At 43.6% G+C, this 16,448-nt stretch overlaps 1 protein-coding gene across 2 annotated transcripts in view; it reads right to left on the minus strand.

Annotated features, from left to right (window-relative positions):
• Positions 1-11,533: 11,533 nt before the first annotated feature.
• ARIH1 (ariadne RBR E3 ubiquitin protein ligase 1) overlaps positions 11,534-16,448 on the minus strand; it is a 141,248-nt gene continuing 136,333 nt past the window's right edge. For both annotated transcript variants that reach the window (XM_063926487.1, XM_063926488.1), the window contains exon 14: positions 11,534-11,713. In XM_063926487.1, coding sequence (XP_063782557.1) covers positions 11,629-11,713 — 85 coding nt within the window. In that variant the 3' untranslated portion in view covers positions 11,534-11,628. The remainder of the gene's footprint in view (positions 11,714-16,448) is intronic.

Below are 16,448 nucleotides of genomic sequence, written 5' to 3' on the forward strand. Positions count from 1 at the left end.
GAAGAGGAGGAAACACATAGACCGACTGGAACACCCACGGTGTTACCAGGGCGTCCACAGCTATCGCCTGAGGGTCTCTTGACCTGGCGCAATACCGTTGTAGCTTTTTGTTGAGACGGGACGCCATCATGTCTACCTGTGGCAGTTCCCATCGATTTGTAATCTGAATGAAGACTTCGTGATGAAGTCCCCACTCTCCCGGGTGAAGGTCGTGCCTGCTGAGGAAGTCTGCTTCCCAGTTGTCCACCCCCGGAATGAACACTGCTGACAGTGCTTGCACGTCATTCTCCGCCCACCGAAGAATCCTGGTGGCTTCCGCCATCGCGACTCTGCTTCTTGTGCCACCCTGGCGGTTTACATGAGCCACCGCGGTGATGTTGTCTGACTGAATCAGCACCGGTTGGTTGCGAAGCAGGGGCTCCGCTTGACTCAGGGCGTTGAATATGGCCCTTAGTTCCAGGATATTTATGTGCAGACAAGCCTCCTGACTTGACCACAACCATTGGAAGTTTCTTCCCTGAGTGACTGCCCCCCACCCTCGGAGGCTCGCATCCGTGGGCACCAGGACCCAGTCCTGTATGCCGAACCTGCGGCCATCGAGAAGGTGAGCACTCTGTAGCCACCACAGAAGAGACACCCTGGCCCTGGGGGACAGGGTGATCAGCCGATGCATCTGAAGATGCGATCCGGACCATTTGTCCAACAGATCCCATTGAAAGATCCTCGCATGGAACCTGCCGAAGGGAATGGCTTTGTACGATGCCACCATCTTTCCCAGGACTCGCGTGCAGTGATGCACCGACACCTGTTTCGGTTTTATGAGGTCTCTGACTAGAGTCACAAGCTCTTGAGCCTTCTCCGTCGGGAGAAACACCTTCTTCTGGTCTGTGTCCAGAATCATGCTCAGAAAGGGCAGACGCGTCGTAGGAATCAGCTGCGACTTTGGGATATTCAGAATCCAGCCATGCTGTTGCAACACTTCCTGAGAGTGCGCTACGCTGATCTGCAACTGCTCCCTTGACCTCGCCTTTATGAGGAGATCGTCCAAGTATGGGATAACTGTGACTCCTTGCTTTCTCAGGATCACCATCATTTCTGCCATTACCTTGGTAAATATTCTCGGTGCCATGGAGAGCCCAAACGGCAACGTCTGGAATTGGTAATTACAGTCCTGTACCACAAATCTGAGGTACTCCTGATGAGGCGGATTAATGGGGACATGCAAGTAAGCATCCTTGATGTCCAGAGACACCATAAAATCCCCCTCTTCCAGGCTTGCAATGACCGCTCTGAGCGATTCCATTTTGAACTTGAATCTTTTCAGATAAATGTTCAGGGACTTTAAATTTAATATAGGTCTGACCGAACCGTCCGGTTTCGGTACCACAAACATTGTGGAATAGTATCCCTTTCCCTGTTGAAGGGGAACCTTTACCACCACCTGCTGGAGAAATAGCTTGTGAATTGCCGCAACCACTACTTCCCTTTCTATGGGGGAAGCTGGCAGTGCCGATTTTAGGTAACCTTGAGGGGGCATCACCTCGAATTCCAGCTTGTATACCTGAGACACAATCTGTATAGCCCAGGGATCCACCTGTGAGCGAACCCACTGGTGGCTGAAATGTCGGAGACGCGCCCCCACCGCTCCTGGCTCCACCCGTGGAGCCCCAGCGTCATGCGGTGGATTTAGTGGAAGCCGGGGAGGACTTCTGTTCCTGGGAACTAGCTGTAAGGTGCAGCTTTTTTCCTCTACCCCTGCCTCTAGCAAGAAAGGAAGCACCTCTGACCTTCTTGCTTCTTTGTGCGCGAAAGGACTGCATTTGGTAATACGGTGCTTTCTTAGGTTGTGAGGGAATATATGGCAAAAAGTTTGACTTCCCAGCAGTAGCTGTGGAAACCAGGTCCGAGATACCGTCCCCAAACAATTCCTCACCCTTGTAAGGTAACACCTCCATGTGTTTTTTGGAGTCGGCATCACCTGTCCACTGCCGAGTCCACAGGACCCTCCTGGCAGAAATTGACATTGCATTAATTCTAGAGCCCAGTAGGCAAATGTCCCTCTGGGCATCCCTCATATATAGGACAGTGTCTTTTATATGCCCCAGGGTCAGCATAATGGTATCCCTGTCCAAGGTATCCATTTCCTCAGACAGATTATCTGTCCACGCTGCTACAGCACTACACATCCACGCCGACGCAATTGCCGGCCTCAGTAGAGTCCCTGAATGTGTATAAACAGATTTCAGGATACTTTCCTGCTTTCTATCTGCAGGATCCTTTAGGGTGGCCGTATCCTGCGACGGCAGGGCCACCTTCTTAGATAAGCGTGTGAGAGCTTTATCTACCCTAGGGGAGGATTCCCAGCGCACCCTATCCTCTGGCGAGAAAAGGGTACGCCATAAGTAACCTTTTGGAAATCAGGACTTTCTTATCTGGGGAATCCCACGCTCTTTCACATAACTCATTTAACTCATGTGAAGGGGGAAAAGTCACCTCTTGCTTTTTCTCCCCATACATATAAACCCTCTTGTCAGGGACAGGGTTTACCTGATATGTGTAAAACATCCTCCATCGCTATAATCATGTAGCGTATAGCTTTTGTCATTTTCGGTTGCAATTTTGCATCGTCGACACTGGAGTCAGAATCCGTGTCGACATCTGTGTCAACCATTTTGGATAGTGGGCGCTTTTGAGACCCTGAGGGCCTCTGCGCTGTAGGATCGGGCATGGGTTGAGACCCTGACTGGCCCGAGGTATCAGCTTTATCCAACCTTTTATGTAAGGAGTTTACATTATCATTTAACACCTTCCACATATCCATCCAATCAGGTGTCGTCACCGTCGGCGGCGACACGTCAGTCAACTGCACTTGCTCTGCCTCCACATAGCCCTCTTCGTCAAACATGTCGACACACGCGTACCGACACACCACACACACAGGGGAAGCTCTAAATGAGGACAGGACCCCCACAAGTCCTTTTGGGGAGGCAGAGAGAGAGTATGCCAGCACACACCCCAGCGCTATATAACCCAGGGATTACACAGTAACTTAGTGTTTACCCAGTAGCTGCTGTATTATGATTAATGCGCCTAAATTTATGTGCCCCCGCTCTCTTTTTTACCCTTCTACCGTGATTCTGCAGGGGAGAGCCTGGGGAGCTTCCTCTCAGCGGAGCTGTGGAAGGAAAATGGAGCTGGTGAGTGTTGAGGAAGAAGGCCCCGCCCCCTCAGCGGCGGGCTTCTGTCGCGCGATTTTGTGTAAAATAAATGGCGGGGGCTCATACATATAACAGTGTCCAACTGTCTATATGCAGCTTTCGCCAGGAGGTATCAATTGCTGCCCAGGGCGCCCCCCCCCCTGCACCCTACAATGACCGGAGTGTGTGGGTTAGTGTGGGCGCAATGGCGCACAGCTGCAGTGCTGTGCGCTACCTCATGTGAAGACAGGAGTCTTCTCCGCTTCTGCCGGCTTCTGTCTTCTGGCTCTGCGAGGGGGACGGCGGCGCGGCTCCGGACGACAAGGTCAGGTCCTGTGTTCGATCCCTCTGGAGCTAATGGTGTCCAGTAGCCTAAGAAGCGCAACCTAGCCGCAGTTAGTAGGTTTGCTTCTCTCCCCTCAGTCCCACGTAGCAGAGAGTCTGTTGCCAGCAGAAGCTCTCTGAAAATAAAAAACCTAACTAAAATACTTTCTTATTAGCAAGCTCAGGAGAGCTCACTAAAAGCACCCAGCTCTGTCCGGGAACAGATTCTAACTGAGGTCTGGAGGAGGGGCATAGAGGGAGGAGCCAGTGCACACCAGATAGTACTAAATCTTTCTTTAGAGTGCCCAGTCTCCTGCGGAGCCCGTCTATTCCCCATGGTCCTTACGAGTCCCCAGCATCGACTAGGACGTTCGAGAAAGACCATAAAACAAAACATTAGAGCAGGATTGGTTGCTGTGGGCTGCAGCACATGCATTGTGCTCCTATATTAGTGATGTCTATTCCTATACACAACTGCAGCTTTCTAACCTTCCAAAAGCCTGCCCATCAACTTAATCTGAGCAATAAAAACACGGCAGACCCAAATTTACCTCCACATCTGTCACTCACCTATTCCAAAATGCCCCACAAACCATTAGCCACATAACTCTCACACCTTGTACTAATGACCACTAATTAGTCATTAATAACTATTTTGTGGTTATTAAGTTAGTAGTGGGTGGTCACTGTTAAGCAGGGACATGCGGTGAGGTAAATGGCTCAGGAAGCACTGGCTAGCCAGATTTACACACAATACATGAGCCAAAGGGATCATGTGGGCATTATCCAAAGATGGAGCAGTACATACTGCTGGGAATTTGGTGAGTTTTGATCAGAGATGTGCGGAAAAGATAATGATTACCTCACCTGCCATAGACTTTTCACTCTAGTTTTGTCCGTAAAAAGGATTAGAATAACGCAATGAAGATATTTCTAATATAGTCTTTGTATTTTTCATATTCTTTATATAGTCAAAACCCTGGTGTATACGTTAATATGACAGGAAGGGCTCTGCCTCACCTCACCGCTGTTAAGAACACTTAAGCCAAAAAATCCTTATTACCATAGGAACAGCACTTTCCAACAGAGAAAGGAGGGAGACAATGTGATGCAGTTAACTGCACTCCCTCCTACTAATCAAGATGTGCTGCTTGACCTCCCTGTATTGTGTGAAGGTCATGTGATGCAAAGTCTGTTACTTTGGTCAGGCTGTCACACTATTTGCATTATGATAAGCTCAGTTTTAAAGTTGGGGATTGCAAGTGTAACTCTGCAACATTTGGCAGGAAAGTCTCTAAACATGGACTCTTAAAAGGGTGGAGCTCATGAAAAATAGGCAGATTTTTTTCTCAAGTTGGGCAGACCATGGGCAAGGTTTATTTTGTCTCAATTTCACAATTGAAGGTAGATAATAAATTAGAGTGGCATAGGGGGTGATTCAATTTAGCGTGATATGAATAGTACCAGGAAGGAGTTCCCGAAGCTATTCAATTGTCTCCATCACGCCCTGATGGAGACAACTGAATGCCAGTCACCTCGCCTTAAACCTGGCGTGTAGTCACAGTAACCGCCATTTGCTGATTTAAATGCCTGCTGTGATGCTCTTTGTGCCGCTCTAGGGCAAAAACACAGCATTGCAGCACTCGGTTAGTCAGATTTCTGCTTACACCTTTAGAAGGGATGCAAGCAGAAATCCTCTACTCGGCTTAACAGCGTGGGCAACTGAATAGTTCCAAAACCTACTTCCCAGCGCTATTCCTGTTTATTATTTTTATTACCAGTTATTTATATAGCGCACACATATTCCGTAGCACATTACATAGAATATTTGGCCATTCACATCAGTCCCTGCCCCAGTGGAGCTTACAATCTATATTTCCTACCACATGTACACGCACACACATTCACACTAGGGTTAATTTGTTGGGAGCCAATTAACCTACCAGTATATTTTTGGATTGTGGGTGGAAACCCACGAAAGTACGAGGATAATATACAAACTCCAGTTAGGGCCATTGTGGGAATTGAACCCATGACCTCAGTGCTGTGAGGCAGTAATGCTAACCATTACACCATCCGTACTGCCCTATTGCGCTGAATTGAATCACCCCCGGTCCAGTGAAATGTTTTCAAGGTCACTTGAATTCCACCAGTTATCACTTCTGAGTAAGCCAGTAATTTTGTCTGTTAAACCAATATCCATGAGCACATAGTCGTACGCATCTCCACTTGCAGCTGCATGGGTGTAACAGGGGCTGTGTTCTGTGGGCATGAAGCTGGAATTGCAGGCTATACAATGTTTCCTGGCGTTTGGGAGCAAATGGACAATTTCCTCTCATACAATATCAGATTTTCATTCCAACCAGCCAACTAGTTGCGTGGTTGGATAGATAAGCTTTAGGCATATGGTCTGCTTTAAATGCTTTATTGGGGTTGGAGGATTTTAGTGCAAGAAAATACTCACCCAGTGCTGCTCCTATTCAGGTACTGGAAGCCTGTTATTTGCTAATAGTGAATTGTTCAATACAGTAACATTCTGGATCTTTAGGTATAACTTTCCTTGTCTAGAGCAGCTCTCATTATAACCAGTTTCCAAAAGAATTGACTATTTAAAAAAAATGTAATGCACTGTACAAATAAAAAAATAAATACATCTTGTTTTACAGTATGGATTGGAGACATTTTTTTACTTAGTTAAGTCTTTTGATATATGCTAATTGTAGAAGATATAGAAATTAATGGTTTACCAGTTTTATACCGTTCAGACAGAAACATCTGAAATTCACAGCTTTTTCCTGGCATTTCAATGCCGTGTCGCTTATCCGGGCCCAGCCTGACCCACCTTTCACATAGGGAAGCAAATTACCGGGTGAAGCAGTTCTACCTGGTAATTTGCAGATCAAACGCGGGTATTTCTTCTGTGTGAAAGGGTCAGCCTGGGATAAAATTCCCAGGTTGACCCTTTCACACAGAAAAAGGACCAATGTTGATCAGCAAATACCGGGTAGAACTTCTTAACCTGGTAATTTGACTTTCTATATGAAAGGGGTACAAGTGATTCTTATCTTGGTACTCCATGTGTAGTAAGCAGTCGAGTGTAATCGCTCACACACGTGTGCTGGGGAAATTGGTAAAATGCATGAAAACTAATGCACATTTTAGGGACATTTTAATAGTCCATTTCTAGCATTTTCCATGCACTGCACTTGTACCAATCAAATAAATGTTACTAGTAGAATGCATGATAGATTATAATACTGGTAACTGCTCCATTAGAAGCCATATTTTAGTGCAGTTGTCAAATTAACAGCTTCAACAATGGAAAGGTGCTAACCATTACTGTTGCACTTTTCCCAGCAGGCTGATTTTTAGCAATTAAGGCTGCTAAGTAAATAAAAATTGTATACACAAAATATACATTTTTAACATTAATAACAGGATTTTTTTTTTCTTCTGATGAACTTTGTTAAGATATTATTATGAACCCTGCAGGTGTACCAGCACCATATGCTTGAGTTAAAGATTGGGGCGGGGGGGAGAGGGGGAAGAAAGAAAAAGTAGCTAAGATGGGTATGGCAACTGCATGCTGGAACAATGTATATTTACAACTTCTTTTATGTTGAGTATATTAAAAATGATCTTTAAATATTTATAACTACATTTTTCTTGAATTTGTACTGCTGAAGGGACAATGCATGGTGCAGAAGTAAGTAGCACACAGTAGAGTACTGGAGTAGCTCACTGGCTCTTGACAGAGTACACACTGTCCAATGATATGGCTCAAAATGTTTTCATATAGACGTTCTTTGTTATTTCAGTAATTCATACCAGTTATAAACCCATATATAATTCAGTGTACACAGTTCACAAATTGTTTCACCTGTGAAACAGTGCAATTAAGGTAAACTGGGAGAGATGCACTAAGCAGTGAAGAGTGGAGAAGTGAGCCAATAGAGACATTGCCCATGACAACCAATCAGCACTGAAGTAACATTATGATTTGCATTCTATAAAATTATACAGAGCAGCTGATTGGTTGCCATGGGTAACTCACCATTGGCTCATTTCTCCACTTTTATCGCTGCTTAGCACATCTCCCCATTATACTGAAACATTCATTCAGTTTCCTTCATTGGAGCTCATCTACGGTGTGCATTGTTCAAAAAAACTGACAATTAGTACAAAATTGCTGATGAAATAGCTTGAACCTAATATGTTTCATAATTTGGAATCTATTAACAGATTTCATAATTCATTTGGCAGAAAGAATACGGCCGATCCCACCTATGCAACAAAATGTAAAAATGAACGTCACTTAAATCTATGGTGTCTTTCCCTTTAAGCTGTTAGCAATGTAAAAGACAACAGTATTCCATTGAATAAACAATGGGGCTTGTATAATTAGAGTTTGTTCAAATAAGGTTACTTTGGTTATCGTCATACTTTGCGCCTCCATTTTTTGCTACTGTAAATCTGTAAAACAAGAATATTTATTTTCAGGAACTCCTAACGTATATTTATATATAGTATAAATATCTATATATTTTCATTGCACTTGGAACCCAAAACAAACAAGGAGTGGCTTTATGGACCAAGCAAATGCAGATCACATCTGACAGTTTTCTGCTAGAACGGATACCCCTAATTACGCTGAAGATGTGGCATGGGTGGTGAATATTGGTACATCCTTGTAGGCCTGTCTCACAAAGCAATAAGGGTTCTTCCATCCAGAGTACAAGTAGGAATCCATCAAGAGGACTTTCACTGCTTGGGATCATTAGTCTGGATAAGGTTGTCCACAAATTAAGTGCTATGATAACAGGTATAATTTACAGTGATTAGAGTATTCTTCCCCTTTGGTGTTTTTAAAACTTTATTACATCATGGACTTATACCAAATATATTCAGGAATTGTTACACTCTACACTGTCAAATAAATTCCTTTAGATCTATTATTCAGAAATTAAAAAACAAACAAAAAAAACCCAACACTGATTAGACAAGTAGTAAATCACCTTGTTTTAATACTCTGTAGAAGCATATAAAGCTGCAATTACAGATGTTAAGTGTCATTCGTTACGTTTCCAGCAGCTATGCACATTTGGACACCTCTTATTATCCATTGAGCTCTTCAATATTGCAAAAGTTTGGATGTTGACTGCTGGCAAGAAGAGATTTTGGAATCACTGCAGAGGCATGTAACAGGACTGAGGACACTCAGGCTGTGTCGTACTTTGGGTCACTGTATCTGAAATCAACATCTTTGCCTAAGTCCTAGATCACTTGAGAACTGCAGCTGCTTTTCATTATGTATTTCTTACAGGTAACGTCATAATATCTTACTCCATCTGTTTTGCATTACACTCACACGGCCATGTTTCATGGCAGTGTTCTTTGGATTAATTGCAGTGTTGGGTTTGTACCAAACTTACTGCTAAAAGTTTATTTGGCCTTGTCAGCCCATATAATCTTCCATCACTTGGTATAAGGCTCTTCCATACGCTTGCTTGCATATTCAAGGTGAGATGAACAGCCCCGTTCTAGGCAAATTCACAGATATGTCAATTTCAGTTTCTTTATCGTAAACTTACCAACATTCAAAGCATTGGGTCTTCCCAATAGCTGCTTTTTAATAATCTTGTATTATAGTAGGTTTGATAGAAGCTTCCTCAAAAAGGTTACCAAAATTCCTATTTGAAAATGGGGATGGGTTCAGCATCCCGGCAGTCAGGTGACCGACACCGGAATCCCGACACCACTCAGCAGACTAGCGTCAGATCACCGACAGCAGACATCCTGAAGGTGAGTATTTTTTAATAGAATTAAAGTGAAGGGGTACTTGAGAAATGATAGTAACAATAGTTTGCTAACCCAATTCCTTGGAACTACAGTTAATGAAAACAAAAAATATTCTCAGATGATTAGAGAGAAAAATACAGTGTGGACAGGCTAGTTACAACAGGGAAATACTTATGCCAAACTTAATACCATAAATTGAAAGCTGTACAATGAGCAATGAGAAGAGACATCTCACTCAGAGAGAACATTTTGGAAAAAGGTATCCTTGGAAATGCAATCCTAGTGCACAATCACGTGTCCAGCTCTTCCTATTATGGGCCATGGTGGCAATAAGAGGTAATGCAGAAGCAGACAAAAAGTCTAGCAATGATGTATTTCCCATGAACTGCTGCTGCGCTAGATCAGCTCGAAGAGAAAGGTCTCTTCCTGTAATTTAGCTTGGAATTAAAGGCATTCATTTATTTAGACTCAGTAGTCCGCCCACATCCCAAGTGTTTTCTCCAAATATTTCCTTTCATCTTTTTATGTGACAATATAATATTTTATATGGGGCAATGGAAAAAAATCCTGAATATATTTGGATTCCATGATGTAAGACTTTAATGAAAAATAAAAACCAGAGGGGGAGTGAATATTGTTTCTAACCACTGTATACACAATACTGTGTCAACATAGACTTTAATTCACATATGAACAACATACTATAGTAGTCTTACCCAATTTAATATTTAAAACTTGGACAAGTTAATTTCTTTTAAAATAAAATGTTAACCAACCCCTACTTTATACTGTTGCAACATCCTTATACTTTGTATTGTTACTTTTTTGTTATAATGTGATTCAGCATTTTTCAAATGTTCAGCAACTCAGCCAACAATTTCGTGTTCTGTTTACATATTGTACAATTCTCAGGAACTGCCAACTCTCATGATGCGGCAGGCAAAGGAAAAAACATTCACCAAGATAAAACTGCAAGAAATGTATTAAAAGTTCAAGCAACATTTCCCTTTGCTTATTCCCATCATTCTAGAACTTGAAGTAAAATGACTTAATTCCTGATAGAGGGTATCCATTTCTCAACCACACACACAGCACCTCCACTGCGAATACACTATTACAGCCTGCCTTGCCAGAATTCCTGCCAAGAATGTAGCTGACTCCTCTCCTTCAGTGTTTATCATGGCGACAGGGAATCTTGTTGTAGACGCTTGTGCTCCTGCTAGGAACCCGGAAAAGGGGCAAAAACACAGGCAAGCTCAAATGACTTGGGCTTCACGTATGAGCAGACCTTTAAAAATCCTGAAATTATGTCATAGCTTCTCAATGTGAATTATAATCAATAAGGGGTTACAAGGCCATCTTGTATTGTGCACATGGGCAACTGAGATAGAATCGATATGAAACGCTGTGTCCACTCCAAAAGATCTCCGGAATAAACAGCACAGCCAGGACCAATGATCTTCAAGAAAGAATAAATATTTTTTTTCTGTTTTGTACTTAAACATGATGCAAACACCGTGCGTCCCACCTCCTCCCTGCTCATGCAAATGCACTATTTACAAGTTTGAAAAATACTGCTGTCTTCTGTTCAATTTAATCTTGTTTTGTTTTTAAAAGTCATGTACAAAGCTATTTTTTATTTTGTTTTTCTTCTATTTTTTTTTTTTTTTTAAACTTTTCAAAGCTGTTCAGCTCCAACCCAGGATTAGAAAAGGTGCCGGGAATAGTTTGAAGACAAAAGGAGGTAACAGTGGAGAAAGCATAGATTGGTTTAACAGGGATATGGGAGGGGGGGAGCAAAGAGTAAGACACAGGGATGAGAGGGCAGAGATACTGAAGAGAAGGTGGCCTTCTCTAGGGGACTGTGGAAAGGGAATCAGCCTGATTATAGCAAGCTAGAATTAGGAGAAAGCATTTGCAAATAGCTGAGGTGTTGCACACGCTTTAACCCCTTGGTGACCAAAGGAACCGGAACCGCTTAGTCAGACACGTTACATGCAGATCAATGCTTTGCCAGTCACAAACTGCCAAGGGGTTAAATATGCCTACAATACTGTCAAACCATTGCCTCTGCTAGCTGCTTTCCTTTTATTATTACAATATAATTTACTTAAACTTTCAGTTAACAAAAAAAAAAAAAAGAATAAAAATAAACCAAAATGTCTGGCTGGAGCGCAAGAAATAAGAGCAAAAGAGGGAAGGGGGAGACGGCAGAATGTGCAGGGACCAGCCTCAGGGGCAGAGTTGCATTTAATGAGAGTTGAAATCTAATGTCAGGTGGCAACAGAGGTTGATTTGTGGGGACGGCTCAGTCCTCAATATATTCCCACAAGTCCTTCTCATAGCCTTCGTGCACATGAAGTAGCAGAACCCGCCTCCTGCTCTCGCAGTATCTAGGGAAGAAAGCAAAACACATTGTTCAAATACTATGCCAAGAGCTATCAATGTGACAGTGAAAAAGGCAAGGATGTGACAGAAATAAGGAATACAAAAATAAAACATGGAAAGTACATTATAATGTAAATGATGGCTGTAAAATGACAATAGAATATAAACGCAAAAGTGGGGTACACTGTGTGTAAACTAAAAATTACTTTGATTGGTCTCTACAGCTATGTAGAGCGCCACCAAATGACAGCTAGCTGGCAGCATACCCTAAGTGTATGGCTCACAGATAATCAGTCGGACTAACTTCATAACGATATGGAAAAGGCAAACACAGATTAAACTATATATATGCAACACAGTACATGCAAACATGTTCGGCTAAGTGCTGCATGTTCACTTACACAGAAATGCACATCGATGGACCTATTTAACGTGTGTGTGCAGTAGTTAGTTGGTACTCCCATACTAAAGGCTGCAATTCGCTGCATCAATAAACACACATACCGTATCCCAGAGCAGCAGCACTTGCCATACTTAGTTCGGGAACAAAGACACTCAGACCAAAATCGAACTTCCAACGTATCAGGTTTATTCAACCCGTCATAAGGGAACAGTAAATACATACAGTGAAATCTTACCTTTAAATAAGCACAGTCTGGGTGCAGGTGATTCAGTCACCCATGTCCATGAGATAAGGATGCTGAGCCACCCTGAAATGTGGGCTTTATAGGAACTAGCAGGCAGCGAGATGTGAACTTTACATAGGAGCACTTGTTGGACACTACTGCACTTTATAACAAACTGCATGTATTTTGAATCAATGTGCCTCGTGAATACAGCTGGAATTGATAGTGATCAGTGTCTTTTGTGTAATGCTGTAACAGACTGCACTTTTTGATTGTTTCCACTTTGCATGATGTGATATGAGCTTTGGAATCAGTTATTGTTAAAATATAGTTTTAGCTTGTTTCATACTACTACAAGCAGCTTCAATGCATTTGAATATATCACTGTTTGCGCATTAAATGCATTAATGACTCTATAAAAACCCAGAGTGTGGCATCTTATGTGTGTAAAAAAACCTGAAGAATGTTTGTATTAACCAAGAAAGCAATGGGGTGTCTATAACTGTATGGAAATAAGTGCCGGACTATTAGCAACTAGATGGAGACAGCACTCAAGAGACTGGCTTGGAAGTGAAGAGAGAGACTGCTTAATAGTCATCGACTTTTCGTGGTGTAGAACCCCTTTATTAGGACATGTCCAGATGAAGGGACGCTAGACTGCAAAATGTAGCAGACTTACTAATAATCATTCTTTTCACAGCCAAGCCAGTCTCTGAGAGCCGCCTCTATCTATTTGCTACATTTGGGGAGTGCTCTACCCCTAGGAGGGCACCAGAGCAAGTAACCCCAGGCTTTCAAGGCAACCTGAGTGCCGGATACTAGTTTTTGTTTCTCTCTCTCTCTATAATATATATATATATATATATATCTGGCCTCACTACTGTGCTCATTTATCAGGTCCTAACCCATATATATATATATATATATATATATATATATATATATATATATATATATAAAATAAGAATTTACTTACCGATAATTCTATTTCTCGGAGTCCGTAGTGGATGCTGGGGTTCCTGAAAGGACCATGGGGAATAGCGGCTCCGCAGGAGACAGGGCACAAAAAGTAAAGCTTTAGGATCAGGTGGTGTGCACTGGCTCCTCCCCCTATGACCCTCCTCCAGACTCCAGTTAGGTACTGTGCCCGGACGAGCGTACACAATAAGGGAGGATTTTGAATCCCGGGTAAGACTCATACCAGCCACACCAATCACACCGTACAACTTGTGATCTAAACCCAGTTAACAGTATGATAACAAAAGGAGCCTCTGAAAGACGGCTTCCTACAACAATAACCCGATTTTTGTAACAATAACTATGTACAAGTATTGCAGAATAATCCGCACTTGGGATGGGCGCCCAGCATCCACTACGGACTCCGAGAAATAGAATTATCGGTAAGTAAATTCTTATTTTCTCTATCGTCCTAGTGGATGCTGGGGTTCCTGAAAGGACCATGGGGATTATACCAAAGCTCCCAAACGGGCGGGAGAGTGCGGATGACTCTGCAGCACCGAATGAGAGAACTCCAGGTCCTCTTTTGCCAGGGTATCAAATTTGTAAAATTTTACAAACGTGTTCTCCCCCGACCACGTAGCTGCTCGGCAGAGTTGTAATGCCGAGACCCCTCGGGCAGCCGCCCAAGATGAGCCCACCTTCCTTGTGGAATGGGCATTTACATATTTATTGCTGTGGCAAGCCTGCCACAGAATGTGCAAGCTGAATTGTACTACAAATCCAACGAGCAATAGTCTGCTTAGAAGCAGGAGCACCCAGCTTGTTGGGTGCATACAGGATAAACAGCAAGTCAGATTTCCTGACTCCAGCCGACCTGGAAACTATATTTTCAGGGCCCTGACAACATCCAGCAACTTGGAGTCCTCCAAGTCCCTAGTAGCCGCAGGCACCACAATAAGCTGGTTCAGGTGAAACGCTGACACCACCTTAGGGAGAAACTGGGGACGAGTCCACAGCTTTGCTCTGTCCGAATGGACAATCAGATATGGCTTTGTGAGATAAAGCCGCCAATTCTGACACTCGCCTGGCCGAGGCCAGGACCAACAGCATGGTCACTTTCCATGTGAGATATATCAAATCCACAGATTTGAGTTGTTTAAAACAATGTGATTTTAGGAATCCCAAACTACGTTGAGATCGCCCAGTGCCACTGGAGACATCAAAAAGGGGTTGTATATGCAGTACTCACTCCCTTAACAACTTCTGGACTTCAGGAACTGAAGCCAATTTCTTTCTGGAAGAAAATCTACCGGTCGAAATTTGAACCTTAATGGACCCCAATTTGAGACCCATATACACTCCTGCTTGCAGGAAATGTAGGAATTAACCTAGTTGAAATTCTTCCGTGGAGCCTTCCTGGCCTCACACCATGGAACATATTTTCACCTAAGCGGTGATAATGTTGTGCGGTCACCTCCTTCCTGGCTCTGACCAGGGTAGGGATGACCTCTTCCGGAATGCCTTTTTCCCTTAGGATCCGGCGTTCACCCGCCCTGGCGTCAACGCAGCTGCGGTAAGTCATGGAACAGACATGATTCTTGCTGAATCAAGATCCTTTCTAGTATCTCTTGAAGTTCCGGGTACCAAGTTCTTCTTGGCCCAAACCGGAACCACGAGTATAGTTCTTACTCCTCTCCTTCCTATCATTCTCCATACACTGGGTATGAAAGGCAGAGGAGGGAACACATACACCGACTGGTACACCCACGGTGTTACCAGAGCGTCCCAGCTATTGCATGAGGGTCTCTAGACCTGGCGCTTCATGTGGGACGCCATCATAACCACCTTTGGTCTTTCCCAACGGTTTACAAACATGTGGAAACTTCCAGATGAAGTTCCCACTTTTCCGGGTGGAATTCATTTATGCTGAGGAAATCTTCCTAGTTGTCCACTCCCGGAATGAACACTGCTGACAGTGTTATCACATGATCTTTCGCCCAGCGAAGAATCCTTGCTGTCATTGCCCTCCTGCTTCTTGTGCCGCCCCGTCTGTTTACGTGGGCGACTGCCATGATGATGTCCTACTGGATCAGCACCGGTTGACTTTGAAGCAGAGGTCTTCCTAGGCTCAGAGCATCGTAAATTGCCCTTAGCTCCAGTATATTCATGTGGAGAGAAATCTCCAGACTTGACCACACTTCCTTGGAAATTTCTTCCTTGTGTGACTGTTCCCCAGCCTCTCAGGCTGGCATCCGTGGTCACCAGAACACAGTCCTGAATGCTGAATGTGCTGCCCTCTAGAAGATGAGCACTCTGCAGCCCCCACAGAAGAGACACCCTTGTCCTTGGAGACAGGGTTATCCGCTGATGCATCTGAAGATGCGATCCGGACCATTCGTCCAGCAAATCCCCCTGAAAAGTTTTTGCGTGAGATCTGCCGAATGGAATCGCTTCGTAAGAAGCCACCATTTTTCCCAGTACTCCTGTGCATTGATGCACTGATACTTGGCCTGGATTTAGGAGGTTTCTGACTAGGTCGGATAACTCCCTGGCTTTCCCCTCCAGGAGAAATACCTCTTTCTGGACTATGCCCAGAATCATTCCTAGGAACAGCAGACGTATCATCGGAAAACAGCTGCGATTTTTGGAATATTTAGAATCCACTCGTGCTGTCGTAGAACTACTTTAGATAGTTCTTTTCCGACCTCCAACTGTTCTCTGGAAACTTGTCCCTTTCAGGATATCGTCCAAGTAAGGGATAATTTAGATGCCTTTCTTCTTTTAAGAATCATCTTTTCGGCCATTACCTTGGTAAAGGCCCGGGGTGCCGTGGATAATTCAACGGCAGCGTCTGAAACTGATATTGACAGTTCTGTATCACGAACCAGAGGTACCCTTGTTGAGAAGGGCAAATTTGGACATGGAGGTAATCCTTGATGTCCAGGGACACCATATAGTCCCCTTTTTTCCGGTTCTCTATCACTGCTCTGAGTGACTCCATCTTGATTTGAACCTTTTTATGTAAGTGTTCAAAGATTTCAGATTTAGACTATGTCTCACCAAGCCGTCTGGCTTCAGTACCACAATATAGTGTGGAGGACTAATACCCTTTTCCTTGTTGTAGGAGGGGTACTTTGATTATCACCTGCTGGAA

The sequence above is a fragment of the Pseudophryne corroboree genome, chromosome 6, assembly GCF_028390025.1.
Source record: "Pseudophryne corroboree isolate aPseCor3 chromosome 6, aPseCor3.hap2, whole genome shotgun sequence".
NCBI classification, from domain to species: Eukaryota; Metazoa; Chordata; class Amphibia; order Anura; family Myobatrachidae; genus Pseudophryne; species Pseudophryne corroboree.